Raw genomic sequence first — 17712 nt, forward strand, 5'->3', positions numbered from 1 at the left:
TTGGGTTTTTGTACGCTCATCTCAGAAATTCAGCCCGCGTTCCCCTAAAGCCTATGCCCGTCTATGAATAAAGTTAAAGCTACCCACGAGTTATGGAAGGAGGGCGAACACTAAAGCAAATGAATAGGCAATGAGAGAATGTTTTATGGGATTAGGAGAAAGGGACTTTTAAGTTGGAGTTGTGGCGTATTGTTCGCGGGTAAAATGAGCGTCTTGGCTCTATTGATCCTGGGTTTTGTTTCTCTAATGCATAATAAGTTTCTCCTCCAAACATTATTGTATGGAAGTGAAGATTGGATATGCCCAGGTTAAGCATGAACATGGACTAAATACGGTGCATCATGATGCTTGAGGAGTGTTTGTTAAAAATAGGAGAGATAAGGTGAGTAATTACTGGATTATGTAAGAATTTGAATTGGATTTACTGGTAGTAGACCTGCATGAAAGAGGTGCAGACACTGGCTTGGTTTAAGAGAGAGAATGCAGAAGAATTGAACCAGCAAACTTAAGAAAAGATCGAAGAGGAAGAAGTTTATCCAGAAGGTCCATGGATGAATGTGCTCAAAGAGACTCAAGTCTAAGAATATTATAATTTTTACGAACGAAGAGCATGTATGAAACCATGTTTGTATGTGACAAAGGAGTATGGAATTTACTAGCATAGGGATTCAAATTAGTTAATGGTAGCAAGTTTCATGTAATGACCTCAAATCGTGTATTTTGTACTTTGCGTATCCCGAAAGGAAACGGCGTGAAGGTTAATTGCTCGTTTGTGTACTCGAATATTTGTGACCTTGTTAGTTAATGTAAGTTCTGGTACGAATAATTGACCTAGCATCACGAGGGACTCCGCTCGCTATTCAAGTTTTCATTACTTTAAATGTGCTGTTTAATGAAGTAATCAGCGGATTGAGGGTATGACATAAACTTCACACGGCCGTGTCATCTACAGATGCATACCCTAAGTACGTGCATACATATCAATTGATGATGAATTGTGATGGATCCTTACCCATACGCTTACCCATTAAACGATTTCCCTACGCCCTGAAAAGCTGTGAATTTGTTGGTTAAACCCTTATTCCGGGGAGCTCTTCAACTCTTCTCTTCTCTATTGATCCCCACTCCCGGTGTGCGAGCACCGTAGCTGACACTTTTTATCTCGCTGTCGAAGTAAATCTCGCGGCCATAAATAAATATCGAGTTGTGTGAGATTGAAAATTGTATTTCTGCGACACCTCTCGTATCGGCGTGTTGCCCTTTCCGTTCGTTCACGAGTTAAGGGAATTGATGAACGCCACCGAGGCCGAGGTCTCTTTTAAAGTGGGCAAGGGATTGGTAGGGGGAGGGTTGGAACGACGAGGAAGCCGGTGCGGGAAAATTCCCGAAGCCTCCCAACCCCCACAATCACAACGGGCCCCAGGCGGAATTCTCCTCGGCTACTTCCAGCTCGCCGCGCACTTAATTCGAAATACACCTGCCCGCCTTCACACTATCGAGCGAGGAATGGGGGGGGGTGAAGGGGGGGAGGGGCAGAAGGGTCGAGAGCGGGGAGGGGCGATGGAATTTATCATAACTTGCGGGTGGCGTTTAAGTCTGGGGAGAGAAAATATGACCGTGCCTTCGGGAACTCGGATGCGCCTCCCATTTTCTCGGATGGCCTTTGGGATCCGGCAGGGGCAGTCGATGATAGTCGGGCATAACATCGATGTTTCGAAACTAAATAGTTTTGAGCTCGTACTGATGGATTCATCAACAAGAAAAATGTGTAAATTTAGATTCGCATATTCCTGATACTAGCTACATAAATTAAACGCTGCTCAACGTTATGTGCTGCATTGGAATAAACTTGGATCATGTGATTTTTCAATGACTATGGTTAATTTTGGAAGTCTTCTATTTAGATAACTCTAGATATTCTGAAAATGTAACGGAATAATATCTAAATAGAATTTTATCCATTGGGAATTCTAATAAATGCGCTTTCAACGATATTTTACTCGTAATTTTTCTTCAGAAATGAGTGCCTAATATTGAATCCTATTAAAGGTGTATCTTCGATTAAAAAAGCATGTAAAACAATGAAAGGTTGCCCCATTTTTTTGAGCTGATATTTCTCCTGTTAATGGAATATTTTCGCTTCTCTGGGAAAGCTTAATTGGTTTCCCACGCGTATTAGTGTACCTATGAGTTCAAATATTTTCGAGTTTCTAGTCGCAAAGGGGAAAATGGCGTTGATTGAAAAACGTTGGCATTGTTTGATCCCCAACTCAATTTACGGCGAGCGCGATGCTGGTTATTGGCTTCCAACGAACCGTAGTGTATATTTTATCACATATGAAAAAAGTCGCACATTTTGAAAACTGTTTAATAAATGGGACAAAAATTGATTGGTTTTTACAAATAGTGAATACTAGCTGACACGTGCGATTGTGATCGCGGCGAATTTGTGGTAAATTGTATTTAAGAGTTCTTCTCCTGAATGTGTATTGGTGGAGGGAGAATAAAATACTGTTAGTAAATTGTTATATTCCAGCGACACGAAGTGTAATGTACATAATAACCCACATTTAGTACTAATGTGACTTACGTAAACCTTTTATTCATAAGGAGAAATAGCATGCGGCTCATGCGTTTTCATCATGCATGCACGCGAATATTACAATTGCAACACCAAAATGAAGTGAAACGCACGTATAACAATCCATATTTAAAGTAATTTTTCTAAAATAATACTTCAATCAATAAAGAAATAATTTGGCATCATGAATTGAACGTTGCAGTTTGTTGTTATTACAACCACTTAACTTTCTAATCGTTCTCTGGTGCATTAATGTTTATGTCGTCGACTGTAGACGTAATATGGGTTTTGACTGAACAAAGATAAGTTTGCTCCAATCAAAGGGTAAAAAACTTTCGCCTTGACTAGGATCCCCATCCCTTAAATCCTTTAAGATACTGTCGTGGAATCTCCCGCGGTTTCTTAGAAGATACTACCTTGATCAAAAATTTCCCGGAATTTATTCAGAAAATTAAAAATACAAGTTTATTCATCTAAATCTATATTGTCCCCTTCAAAGTAATCCCCATCGACTGCAACACACTTATGCCAGCGCTTGATCCAATCCTCGAAACATTTTTTATATTCGGTTTTCGGTATGTCCATCAGTGCTTCCTGCGATTTTTCCATTACTTCCTCTCGGCTGCTAAAACGCGTTCCCCGTAATGGTTTTTTAACTCGATTGAACAGAAAGAAGTCACAGGGAGCCAAATCAGGTGAATTCGGTGGCTGTTGGATGGTATTTGTTGCATTTTTCGTCAAAAAATTACGAATAATGATAGCACTGTGCGACGGTGCGTTATCATGGTGCAAAATCCACGAGTTTTCTGCCCACATTTCTGGTCTCTTTCGGCGAATTGCTTCACGCAAACGTCTCATAACGCCCAAATAATACTCTTTGTTTACTGTCTGGCCTTCTGGCAAAAATTCATGATGCACTACACCGTTGTAATCCACGAAAACCGTCAGCATTGCCTTCTTTTTTGACTGAAAACGACGTGGTTTTTTTGGTCTCGGCTCATTTGGTGAACGCCATTCACTTGCCTGATGTCTGGATTGCGTGTCGTACTCATAAACCCACGTCTCGTCTCCAGTAATGATCCTTTTGATGAATGTGGGATCGGATTCAGCCTCGCAAATCATGTCTTTTGCGACGTCAACACGGTCTCTTTTTTGCATGAAATTGAGGTCTTTTGGCACCAACTTTGCTGCTACACGACGGAAACCCAAATCATTAACCACAATGTCTTGGGCGGATCCATAGGCAATGTTCAAGTCCTCCGCTATTTCTCTGATGGTTAATTTGCGGTTATTGACCAACATTTCTTTTACTTTATCAATTTTTTCACCGACTTTCGATGTCGATGGTCTGCCACTGCGTTCATCATCTTCGATTGACTCACGATCACTTCTGAACCGCTCGTGCCACTGGTAAACGACCGTTTTTTAGAGAATCGTTGCCGAAACACTTTTCCAACATTTCCAACGTCCGTGCGCCACTAAATCCGTTTTTTACGCAAAATTTAATACAAGTTCGTTGTTGCAAATTTAAATCCATTTCTGAAATTGTAAAAAATCGCCAACACACACAGAGATAGATGTACTCTTGGCTACGTAACTTTTGCAAATGTCAAGTTATGACACTAAGATTTAAAGGGAATATCAACAACAGATGTACCAATTTAACAAAAAAAACAGAACTCAAATCGGAACGATGGGAGCGCCACACGGTGGTTATTCCGGGAACTTTTTGATCAAGGTAGTAGTCGTCCTACAAGCCTGTGAATGACATTTAAAAGGGGAAGTAATGAGTTATTCATTTGAAATAGGTAAGCATAAAATATCTCTTTAAAAATAATATATACAATGATGATTAGGGATGTGGTGGTCCAGTGTGTAGAACATTGATCTACTGATCGGAGGACCCTGGTTCGATTCCCGGAGACGCCTCTGGGCACCCTCAGCTTCTTCCAAGCTGCGTGATTCTTTTGGTTGGGTACCAGATCTTTCTGGGAAACCGCGGGCGGCACAATGGGTAAGGAACTGGCCCCCTTTATTGCCCTGATGTGTGAATTTCACGTGTTGTTTGGCTTAGTACTAGGAGAGCTCCACCCTCGCCAATGAAACCAATCTCTCGGGTTGATAACTGTGGTTTGGCCTGGATGATGATTTTTTCATCCTAAAAAAATGAAAAAATCCTTAGTAGCGCTTAGTTTATAACAAAGAAAACTGCTGTTATTTTGAGCGTGCTTTATGAACCATTCCAGCGATATATTTTAAGAAATTTTTAATAAGAAACGACGAAGCGCAAAACTAACTTTCAACTGTGTTAAATCAATTTTAATTTGAAATGTGTTTACATATTAAGAGTTAAAGGAGTATGCACTCATAAAATGTCACGTAGCCAGGCTCAAAGTCACCTTAAGCTATTTTGAAGTAGAGCTTCAGTTTTAAATTCTAATTGCCGATTTTAGGACATGTATCTGTCTAATGCACGTTTGCTCTTCGGAACGATCCACGTTCATGATTATTCATTAGCCATTTGTGGGATGTGGCTGCCGCGCCCTTGAACTCAAGATCATACTAAGAGTATTCTTCTTATGATTGTTCTTAAGAGTCGATTTCGTTATTTTCTTTCTAGTACCAAAAAAGTTTGGTGGTCACATAATCAATGTATTTATCGCTGCGTGGATACGCAGATGCGTACAAACATTTGAATTAGATGAATATGTAGCGAAAAAAATTGAGGTTTTAGTTGTGTAGATATGTATACCTACCATTTCATAAGACGATGCTCTCTTGGGGACAAAAGCCTCATATCTTAGACCTTCTTTGAGTGCTCCTTTAGTAAGGTGCTCTCCAAGGATATTTACGTTCTGGCATAATTCAGTCCATTTCTCTTGAGTGCGCCGTAGCTTAAGGAGGCGGATGATTACACTAAAATTGTAGACAAATCTCATTATAGCTGACATTATTAACTGTAAGATATTGAATGTTTTTATGGAAATTTATTAAATCCCATATCCGATAGCAGTCAACGATTTTCAAATTATTAAATGTTATTCAACTCTAAAAAGGAATTCGGCCCGTTTCAAGAATGACATCGAACGAATTTTGAACATGTTAAAGCGGTGTTAGGGCGCTAGCACTCCAAAAAAAATTCATTCTCGTGTTGTTGCATTTTTCGCGTGAAAATTCACATTTGTTGCTGATGCATAAGGTGGAAATACTGTGACTCAGTTTTTCTTATCAATTATCGGCTTAATTGTAAATACTTCATGTAAATAAGTTTAGCTACATACCTGCTGATAAGTGTCATTGTGGGGGGCGCATTCACGAAGAACTCGAAATTGTCGAACCTCGACAATGGGAATGTGTTGACCTCACACCTCGACGGATATCAAGTTATTGAATTGAAATAATGGGATTTGACGAGGCCGTGACGTCAAAACTTTGCCATTGCTGAGGTTCGATAATTTAGAGTCGTTCCTGATGGGGCCCCCATGGTTCTGCTACATCTGTTTTTGATTTTTAGAACGAGATCCATTAAGGTCCATTAATTAGCTTGGGGGTCTCCCAGGTGTGATGGGGTGAGGGAGGAGGGCCCGGAATGGTACCCTCCCAACTTAATGGTTTTCTAATGCACCCATGCTAAACACGCGGTCCGTAGATTGCATGGCGCTCTTCAGCGCGGCCCATTTCATTGTTATAGGCTGTCACTTTACCGATGAATGAATCTTCGATGTCGAGTAATAAATTGTCTCTGCCTGAAATAAATTTTCCTCTTTGGCGTATTTCATTAAATTGTAGTTAGTCTATGGCTCGAGGAATTGTCTGCATTTTAAGAATGTAATTGTAGTTTGTTGGGCACACAGGTATAACTTCTACTTCTGTTTGCGGTGCAAAAAGTTGTTGGTTCCACTTGTTTAGAGGACACAAAACACTTAAACAGGCCGAGGTCGATTTTAATTTCCCCTTAATGCGACTCGATGAAAGGTTGGTGTTTACTTAGTTGACGTAGTTCGACACTATCTTTCGGAAGACTCGTTTAATCGGTTTTCATGTGCGTAGCTTATACCATCATCGAAAATGTTATTGCCATGAAATATTGCGTCACTCGCATTAAGGTGCACGCTGCTCACAACCGCCGCCGCCGCTATTAAGGACGCATTGCCGCGTATTGCACTGATTAGACTTCTAAGCTTCCGACCGCTGCATTGTTAGCAACTCCTCATCGAAATGTGCAACCATAGAGCGGATTGTGCAACGAAGGGTGTAATGTTGACCAAGCAACAAGAAACGGCAGCAGCAGGGCATCGGAAAATCGTTTTTGCCGAGTCAAAGCATAACACTTACCAACCCTTTTTTTATTGAGGAAGTAATCTATCACCTTAGAAAATAAATTGAAAGTCCATTGCTAACGTGTACAGTTAGCTAACACTTAATATATGGTGCAAAAAATTGATGGGATGTTTATTTGAAAAGCAGTCCCATGTCTTCGGGAAACGGTTTTTTTAGATGACTTGTAGATTTTACGTCGTTCACCGAATATTGGGTAGTAGGCAGTATGTACTTATTATTCTGCTGACTCTCATATAGGGGAATAACCTCTCCTCATATTAATACCATCTTTTTTCACGAAAAATGCGAAAAGATTTCTTTTCGCCTTCGTGTTTCTCGAGTAATTAGAATATTTTTCTCGTGCCGCTTACTAAGGTTCGCCTAGAATTTTCTACCAAAGTCATGTTATAATCGTAATCATTAATTGTAACTGCTCTGGTGGTAAAGGTCACTTTCATCCTGTCGACATAATTCAGGAGATGCCATTGCCTCTCAATGCGAAGTGAACGCCGCAAACCGAACCGGAGGCCGGACTCTCCCGGCTGTTGGAATATGGCCTCGTATGGGAGTGATGTAATTATGTACATTTGTAGGTCGCACTTAAGTTAATTAAACTAGGTACCAAAATTATGAATTTTCACCATACCGATGTAAAGTTAAAGATCAATGTTTATAATATTTCCGAATTGCTAACACTTTTGGAGAAGTACGTGTGTTTTTATAGCACTAGAATGTTATTCGAGGACTGGGGCAATTGAAATGTTTCTATGTATCTCCCTTCAATTCGGTTATCCAACGTAGAGGATGAGAACCCATGTTCGAATACCCGAGAGTCGAGAAAACCTTGAGTTAACGAGGCCGGGAATTGTAATTAGAGTCGTGGTAAAATAGTAGTTGTTGATTCTAGGGCAAGAGGTAGTCAAGATAGCTCGTGTCGTCAGATATACACCAAGTGTAGGTGGGTAAGTTGGGAGAGGTAGGAATTTTAGAAACGAAGGAAGAGTGAAGAGAAGCCCGGCATTTCCTACTCGTTTTGAAAGGTTCTGCCATCCCACGATAGGTGCTTGGGCCCCGAAATGCTCTCCTTGAGGCACCCATGTAGGTGACGGAGTCGTCATCACCTTTTTTCGTACATCCCATCTGCCTTCATGCCGTCTTCACCTATTTAGGAAGTGTTTTGGAGGAGGGTGGGCAGCGTAGGAGGGACATTAAAAGAAGGATTGCGTTAGTTAAAGGGGCGTTTACCTCATTAACGTTTAAAGGGGCACCTTAAGTAAAGATGTGAAAACTGTCTAGTGAAAACTTCATTATGGACCATCGTTTTTCATGGTTCGGAAACTCGGTCGTTTACGCTAGAGAATAGGCGTAGATAGGAAACTTTTGAAATGTGGATGTGGGAAAGAATGGAGAAAATAAAATAGAAATTAAAACAAACGATGAAGTTGCAGACATGGTGGAGGAAGGGAGACGACTGTTTGGAAGAATTCGAAGGCATGAGAAAGCGAGCTAGAGGGGGGAAAGTAATAGGAGTCGTTGTAGTAGTAGTATTTAGGTATTTAGGGGAGGCGACCGACTGCTGAGGTCATTTGCGCCATAGGGGATGGATAGGAAAGGATGAAGGGTGGAAGAAACCCGGCGTCGGCATTAGCCTACTCTTTGCGAAAGGCGCCAAGGGGTCCGCAGCTTAACGTCCCATCCGACGGACGGCGTACTCACTCAAAGTGCCCTCCACAAAGCACCTCAAGTAGGGATCGAAATACCTCTGAAAAATATTCAACACCGCCGGGATTTGAACCCGGACTGGGTGGGAAGCCAGTACGTTAGCCCCCGCACCATCTCGATCCCTCGTAATAGGAGTCTCGGATGGAATTGAGAGAGAAAGAAAGTATGTGGAGGTAAAGGGTGAATTATTGTAATATGCGGGTTAAGGATATTTTGTGCCTTGTCAGTTAGGGCTTATGAGTACAGTTGCGTGTAGTGCAAGGGTTCATCAAAAACCTAACCTAACCCAGTTGACCACTGCTAATGATAACTGCCTCACAATATTTTCTCCTCTCACTTATTCCATTTTCATCGAATACCACTCTGCAAATTCTTCTAATTTCCGATCATATTTAAAACTTCGGTGTTGTTCTTCCTCTCCATCAAACTTTTTCTCACTTCTTCCCATCTCCGTGCTTAAGTCCTTTTATTTCCATCTCTCTTCTTCCATCCTCTGAATCATATCAGGCAACGTAATAATAGAAAACAATTCCACGCGGTCTGAGTTTGGACCTGGGTTCTCGGCGTGATGAGCTATTGTACTGGAATGCAAAAATGTACCTTGTGAAAATCGTTCGCCCTGAACCGGATTGAAATATTGATCCCCCATTTTCCATGGAACTTAGAAATTTACAGAATAAGAGAACGCCACGGTAGCTTAACTGGCTAAAGCACTCGGCCAGATATCGAGGGATCCGGGTTTGGAATATCGGTCAAGGTGAACGATTTTTTGATACACTGTGAAATTATGGAATTTGTGTGTACAGCAGCAGGCGATTCCGCAAAAATAAGTAATTTTAGCGAAATATCCTGCAGTCTTTGAAATAGCCAGTGTACTAGCCACCTCAAATGCAATGACCGAGGTGAAAATATTAGGGAAATGTATTAACGGATACAATGTTCGTTGTATACCTTGCACAAGCTTGAAGAGTTAGGTGTTTTGTAATAGAGACGGTTTGCCGCGAGCATCGGTCGTCCCCTTTAGGGGTGCCTTGGCCCTTCCACTTACTCCGACTCTTGAGAGGAAAGCAACGTCCGCCCGAGCCTATCTGCTCCGTCGCCCTCCTTGGCTGTAAGTAATCTGATAAAAAAACCCCGAGGGCTGCGTGCCCGAAATGAATGATGAATCGTACAAAGGGCGAGGCAGTGGTGGACGCCGGCCTGTCGCCTCTGCCTGCGTGCGACATTGAAAGTGACTCGTGGGGACGAAGCCGGAAGCTTGGAAGAAAGCGGTAATTATCGCTCCGTGAATGGGCGTGAGGGGACTTACGAGGCAGGCAGCCCTCCAAATGGTGTGACTTTTATCGTGGGGTGAATTGCTTACGGCCGCACTCAACCGTCCGCCCCTCTTGGCTGCCATCTCTTCGGAGCGGGTGAAGATATGTGGAGAGATGTACATATGTTTCGATCGTTGGATTTTCGTAATTTTCTAAGTATGTCTTATTTCCATTCACGTATACGTCTACGAAAACGAAAACTTGCCCTCGTTTATTCGTTACTGATCTGAAAAGTAAATAGAGCTGGAGTTAAATAATTGATGACATTTTCGATGAATAAAACGGCGGATTTAAATGATCCCATTTCCCGATTTGGAAAGTAATACGAAGTAATCGAACCTTCTATCGACTCGAATACGATAGTAGGTTGTCATTTAAATAGCTCCGATTGATTGCTAGATCAAACTCGTTAAGCAGATTAGGATTGCATATGTACTCCTCTGCTTGTTAATTTTAGTGGGGGCCACCATAATGTTACGTGTAGTATATGTACATAGCTCCATCTGATAAGATTGTATAAATATGAAATCATGCAGAATTTGATTGATTATTGCAAAATCAGTACAAAAATAGGGCATTCATAATGGATGAATCACTAACGGCATGCAGAAAACTGTTCTTGCCTACTGCCTATTTGCATTCTGCTGTGCTTTTCCTCTATGACCTCCGGTGATTACTTTCAAAAATAGTTTCATTCTTGTCTTGTTATAATTTCTCTCAAACGTAAACACCATATCTTGTAGCATTTTAGGTTTTGGATTTTTTCAGCTTCTTATATTGGCATTTTTAATAGCTATCTCACTACTTTCTGTCATCATACGTATTCCGTATTCTCAGGAATCATGTATAGGTATGGATTTTTGTGGTGTGACGGGCTGTTGAAAACCGCATTCTTATCTTTAACAAATACCGGTTTGCATCAATATAACAATATATGTATATTTTACTATGTCTGCAAATTTCGCCTTAATTTAAGGGTGAATTTATCTACGTAAGTAAGGGGGGCTTTTAGGTGTAACCAAGGGTGAGGGTTGTGCTTCTCGGATAGATTGTTAAGTCTCATTAAAAGTATTAAGGTTTGAATTTTTTTGATAAAAACGTAACTAATTAAGTAGGAGTTCCATTCCAGGAAACTGTTAAATAAAAATGAGGTAAGTGTAGTGTTTGCATGCTCTCAAAAATAGAGTAAACTGATTCATTAACGACTCCCAGTTGGATATTAGGCTCTCTTCTCAATATATACAATATATATGGCATATTTGAAACGGAAAATAATGAAATCTTGTGGAAAATTTATATTGGGAGGTCTACTTCTTTCGATATCTATTCTTTCGGCCATATGATTTGGCCTAGAGCACTATGATCTTCGGTGCTTGGTTTTCCCCCAAGATTCAATACTCTAAAAATGTTTATTTTTCGAATAAGTTCCCAAATGTGAATCCCCTTGGATGCCATGACTAATGAATCACACCTTATTCTGCAGCGTTCGCGCGGCAATCCCGCCGTAATGGATGCCGAGAGCACCAAAAGGGCAATGAGTGGTGGTGGGCCCGCGGCGTGCGGCGGGGGTCGCTTGGGTGGGTCCAAAGTGTCGCAGATAGCCAACATATTCCAGTCGATGGTTCCTGCCAAAGAGGAGGTGGGCCTGAAGAAGGGTCCGGGACCCCTGCGGCCCCCCAGCGACTCCTGCTCCTCGCCGCCACCCCCGACGGCCTCGCTCCACAACCAGCAACCTAATGTGGATCCTTCCAAGGATGCGCCTGGAACGCCTTCTCAGGTAAATAAACTAACAATTGGTTTAATTAATTTAAGAAGTAATATAAGGAGTAGGTTAAACTCTTGTTAATAATACACTTCAATAATGTCTATCGACAGCAGATTCAGTTTTTGGTAAACTATTGATATTTGCATTTAAACAATTACCAATGTCTAGATTGGTCGCGCAATAAGAAAGGGGCGTAATGCGTAGGTGTGACTTCGGACCGCCCTACAAAATAGGTTCAACAACCTAGGTCGTGATTCAAGTATGGTGGACTAAGAAACTGTCAAAAGTTTAATGAAGTCCTGCAAATCGGTTTTGAATACATTTTATGTATGTGTGTGGATACGTATGTATATGTGTAGGTATGTGTATGCATATAGGTATGTATGTGTGTGTACGTGTATGCATATAGGTATGTATGTGTTTGTACGTGTATGTATGTGTGTGTGTATATATATATACTTTTTTCTTTTCGATGTGCAAATCTGTGCTAAATGAATTGATGTCTGTCTATATGTATTTATGGGTACATATGAATGTAACTATAAGTTTAATGCCTAATATAATATGTATACGACGATGGGTTAAATGGAAGAAGGGACCATTTGGTCTCAATTTCGCCCAAATAAAGACCACTATCTATCTATCTATGTTTATAACGTTCGCTAACTTTGCTTTATTCGAGAGCAAATTTAGTGAAATTAACTTATCCTCGTGTTGGGAGAACATTATTGGAAAAGGTCCATTTAGTGAGAGTGGGCGTTCTTAAAGGGCGTTCTGAGTACAATTATAACCTTCCACTATTCTTCGTCATCTGTAAAAATGTTATTCGTATTTAAATGCGTCCATAACTGCCATCCTCGGGCGGAATGCATTTTTCTCACTAAAGCATACAATCGATTATTTTTAAAAATTTGCAATTGTTACCCAGCTTAATAACGTTGGCTATGTGATTGACGATTTCTGACCGCGATTGTGCATTAATATACACCTGTTGGACAGTTTCCCGTAATTTAGGTAATAGGATTACTGTTTGTATTCACATAATACACGTATATTCTGTTTTCATTTTCATTGACCTCAAAAACTGCTTTGATATATATTTCTGAGGCTTTGTGTCGTGATGAAAAATGTAATTTTAGCATTTTCTTATTTGAGAATCAAGTTTAGTTAACCTCCTCTGCGAAAAGTTTTGAATCGAGATCTGTGAGCTGGAAAGTTGAACAAAAATCGATGTTTTATGACACTTCCGTATTCTAGGTGACGGTCGTCAGGACTGAAAGCCATGTGGCCCGGTTCAACAATGCGCGTGCCCTCTTCGAAAAACTCGGTGGTGCAGAAGGGGGCCCACCCGCCGGCGGCGGAAAGACGACAACGAAATCCGAGCCGGGACGGAAGGGGAGACCGGGTTCCGCGGGCAGCTGCCCGTTCAAGACATCACGGTCGCCGTCACCTACCCACCAACCCTCGAGGCCCGCCTCATCGGCCGCCATCCTGGCTGACGACCATCCAGTGACGTCGAACGGGCACGCCCACGGCGAGGCGAACGGTTCCGCTGACGCCGAAGAAGAGAGCGTCGAAGTCTCCGAGAACGCGCCGGCGGAGACTTCAACGCCCGATGGAACAGCCCCGGAGGTCCCAGCGGCCACGAAGACCCCCTCCGCGAAGACATCATCCCCCCCCTTGAGGACGGACTTTGAGAGGGGAAGGGTTGCCCTCAGGGGGGCCCGCCCTCCTGGCCCTGCCCCTCCCGCGCCCCCCGTTGTCACCCCACAAAAACCTGAGCGGAAGCCCACTAGTCGGGAGCTGATTGAGAAGCAACGGAACTGGACTTCTCACTTCAGCAAGGCGAGGGCCGGTTCACCATCGTCGGGTCCGACCCCACCTGCCGTTCCCCCCCCGACGCGGTACCACAGCGATCCCCAGCAGCAGGTTGCGGCGGCTGCAGCGGCTCAAAGGATCAGTCAAACCGCGGGGCGGGGCGTCCCCGGAGCCGCCAACAACGCGACCACTGCGACGAGGAGTGCGTCTTTTTCGACGTCGAGGACGACTCCTGGGCGTCACCATGCTGGCGGAGCCACGAGTCCTCCTTCAGTGGTGCCTCTGAGACCACCATCCATCCCACCACCCCCACCACCAACCACTCTACCTGCCCAACAGCAGTTGCTGCAGACAAAAGGGCGCAGGGATCAGCAGCAGCAACATGCCAATCCTCCTGCAGCTGACATTGGCTCATCTGCAAAGGAGAAGGAGAGAGTGGACGAAGCAGAAAGTGGTGGGGAGGAGAAACAGGAACGTGAAGCAGCTGAGAAAGAGAGTGGTGAGTATCAATAGTGATCCGGTAGCTAAGCTGTTATTCTGATAAAACGGGAATGCTTTTACTGCATGATGGCATCAAGTCAACAGAATGATAACTGTTCAATTCAATTCTTCCTTCTTTCCTTGAAAGGGGGTAGATTATTTGCAGCACTTCTGCATTGGTTGCATTTTGGTACCTAAACTTATGGTAACTTTACTATTTTGGACTATCTTGAGTAATTCATTGTAGCATTTATTTGATGGTTATTTTCATTGCATGTAGGTGATTTTTCTTACATTATAGTTCACTTAGTGCATTACCTAAGCTTATATGATTAATATGAGTCATCTATGATTCTTGTAGGAGTATTTTATTTATAAATTCTTGAAGGATTTTTGATGTTAGAGATAGCTGAGAAACTTCTAGAGGTAGAAGACAATTATTGATATAGATCCACGTGTTAGACTTGCTCTTGTTCCATGGTGAATAATTATTGATGTAGAGAGGAATTATTTGATTCTCTTAAACATAATTAATGAAGAAAGAGGCTGAACTGAACTACAAAATGATACAGGATACCTGTATATACCCAGAGAGTTTTGAAAGTCATATCACTCACTATCATTTAGTCTTTATGAAGTGTATGTTCAACAATACTATCTCCTGATTGTTCAGTCTCTACACTGCAATGCATGCCTGCATGAAAACCGAGCCTTAAACCTCATATCTCCTGGGCATGATAAATGTTTGGCAATTAATTAAATAAAATATTCTTTAAAAAATGGAAATTGGTACTTTTATCTTTACTATTTAGAGTTCATGAATCACTTTGTTATCTTCTTCATTGGCATAGCGACATGATTCTGCTTATTTAGTTAATTTTTTTTGGCAAATTTCTAGTGTTTCTTGAAAGATCCCTTAAATGAACTCATAAGTAGTTAAACAAGATATTGCCGACCATAAAGATAAGTGTATGGATAAAAAAGAAATGGGTAAATAATATAAAATAGGCAAGTAGGTTTTTTATCACTTACACAAATAGAAACTTTTCAGTAAGTAGCAGAGAGCATAGGACACTTTTGATATGCACATGAAGGATTTCTCAAAAGCTTTGGTGGAATAATATTAATGGACTGCATTTATTAATTTGTTCAATATGTATATTTGTCTTCATTTGAGGTAATTACCTTAGGGTATATGAGTTTTTCATACAAAAATTCTTTTGCTTCTTATTTCCCAGGATCTGGAGCAACCTCTCCAATGGATAGAAAGGATTGTACATCACTCAATGAATCAGTCATACAGAAAGACACGAGGCAAGAAAATGAGGAAAGGAGAGGAAGGAAAGAAGAGGAAGAGGGGAATATGGAGATAAAGCAAGAATTCATTGTTCCCCCTGCTACACATGACTACCACAACTCTCTCAAGGATGCACAGGTAATTGATAATTCATTATATCAGGGAATAATCGTAGTACTGCTTATCAGTTGAGAATGGTTTATGTCTTCCAGATGTCTTAAATACTTGCTTTGGCATTCCATTAATGTGTGATGATAACAGACAAAATGAAAATAATTGTAGAAAAATGTAATTGTTAGTCATTTTTGAACAAATAAAATGAGTACATACTTGGTTATTTATTGTTGATAGAAACTTGAATAAAACAAAAATTGCCAATTATTTAGAAGTTTATTGCTTCACAAACAATTTAAGATGGAGTACACAAGCAGATTTAATACTAAGGTAGGCTTACTACAGTTTATATTTTTCATGAGATGTATAAAGACTATGATTTGTCCTATTCTAGAAAAATCTTCTAGTAAATGGGGTCTATAAAAAACACAACTTGTAAAACAGCTTAAAATACTCCCGAGGATATCTACAAAATATACTCTTGGACAATTGTGAGTGCTAGATAGTGTTTCATTGCCAGTAGACTCAAATTATTAGGTTACCAGTCTTTGTAGCATTGAAGGAGAATACATTGGCTTACAAACATGCACCGCATTTTTAAGGGAACTAATCAGGCTAGTAGATTTCATTTGAGGTAACTTTTATTAAAAATAAGATCTTGGAGATTAGTTTGAATCAATCAATCGGAGAAGAATTGTACAAAAGTTATCTTTTATTGATATAAATATCTTAAAATCGGATAGTCTACCTCTAAATGTTTTACGCTACCTTGCCTTGGCACTAGAATAGAATATTTTTTAAAAAGAACTTTAAAAATACCCATGTAAATATATGGTAAGACAATCCAATGTCCTTCATAATATGAAACATTGTGTTTTTGGTTTACATATTAAATATTTTCACTAAGTGTATGAAAGCATTTTAATTCTAATGACTTTGTTGTACACACTTCTCAGAAAGAAACATATTGGTTAACCATTTTCTCTAAGTCTCCTCCTTATTCCCTTTCATTTCCAAATCAATATTATAACTCATCTTTTTTCAGGTAATTATTCAGTATATTTTTTTGTCCGGCTATCAATGCATGTGTTATCATGTAATTGAGTAGAGCATTTTTCCATGCTTTATGAAACTTATATATTGATTTCCCTTTAATTGTTGATGAATGATATCCACAATTAATTTACAACTGTAGATTTTTATTGCACATAGTAGTAAATATTTAAAAAAATCTAATCCCAAGATCTATGGTTATTTTTTAAAGTCATCAATTACACCTTAACAAGTAATATAATTGTACTTGAAATCCAAGGAAAAACTTTTATGGGCTAAAGGCTTTTGAAATTAAAATTTGGTTTGGGCCAAAGAAAGGGTGCTAGTAGGGTAAGAAATGTAGTAGAGTTGGAGAGGAGGCGTGAAGCAATTATTTGCCTCACTCAATGAGTGAAATATGCAAATGGTTGGTGGATTAGAGATTTAATTAAGGGTGGTGGAAGTGATATTGCTGGGAATGGAAGGACAGAAAATAGGTGTTTCAGAGCCATACTTAGAGTTGTATATCTTATATCTAAGGTCTCATTTGTCTTTGTCTGCCGTGCTCTACTTCTTTGCATAGAAAGGCATAATATGTGCAAGTAGAAAAGGAATTGTGATTAGAGGTTTACAGCAGTTGTTAGTTTTTTTATGATGATATTGGCACTATTATTAACTGTAATCTATGAGTTAAAGTAAGTTTCGGGTGTATCCAGTAACTAAACACTGCCACACTTCTTAATCTCTACTTATCATTAAGCAGCACTCTAAACATCAATATTTGGATAAACCTTTTCTTTAGCTCTGCATACTTTTTTACCCCCCTTTATTCTGTGGTCTTTGCCGCACCCTTTACTCCTTGTACGAATGACCTAAATTCTTCCCAATGTAGCATCATTCAACATTTCATTTCATTTAATCGGACTTGCTTTTTCCTGCCTCTTTTGAAATTCTTCTGACAAGGTTCTCTCCTCTCTTGTAATGCCTAGCTCTTCTTTGTTTGTTTCCTTTTCCAATTATATTATATTTTCATTCTTATCATTACCCACATTACAGAAGGCATCATCTATGCTTATCCTCTTACCTCAGTGACCAAGTTTCAGGTTCATACAATATTAAATTTTTCACTCATCATTTCTTAAACATTTACTCATATTCCTTTTCACCAACTCATTCTGCTTTGTAAAAGCTTCATTACCTAATGGTTTTTTCTTTTTTATACTTCTTTGTCCATTTTCATCTGTAGTAGTAAATAAAATAAAGGTTT

General features: G+C 40.3%; 1 protein-coding gene across 5 annotated transcripts in view; it reads left to right on the top strand.

The window, feature by feature from the left end:
- Spn (protein phosphatase 1 regulatory subunit spinophilin) overlaps positions 1–17712 on the top strand; it is a 251523-nt gene that overhangs the window by 145118 nt on the left and 88693 nt on the right. For all 5 annotated transcript variants that reach the window (XM_071595653.1, XM_071595654.1, XM_071595655.1 and 2 more), the window contains exons 4-6: positions 11423–11716; positions 12962–14021; positions 15241–15437. In XM_071595653.1, coding sequence (XP_071451754.1) covers positions 11447–11716; positions 12962–14021; positions 15241–15437 — 1527 coding nt within the window. In that variant the 5' untranslated portion in view covers positions 11423–11446. The remainder of the gene's footprint in view (positions 1–11422; positions 11717–12961; positions 14022–15240; positions 15438–17712) is intronic.

The sequence above is a fragment of the Hetaerina americana genome, unplaced genomic scaffold (assembly GCF_022747635.1).
Source record: "Hetaerina americana unplaced genomic scaffold, ioHetAmer1.1.p SCAF_7, whole genome shotgun sequence".
NCBI lineage: Eukaryota > Metazoa > Arthropoda > Insecta > Odonata > Calopterygidae > Hetaerina > Hetaerina americana.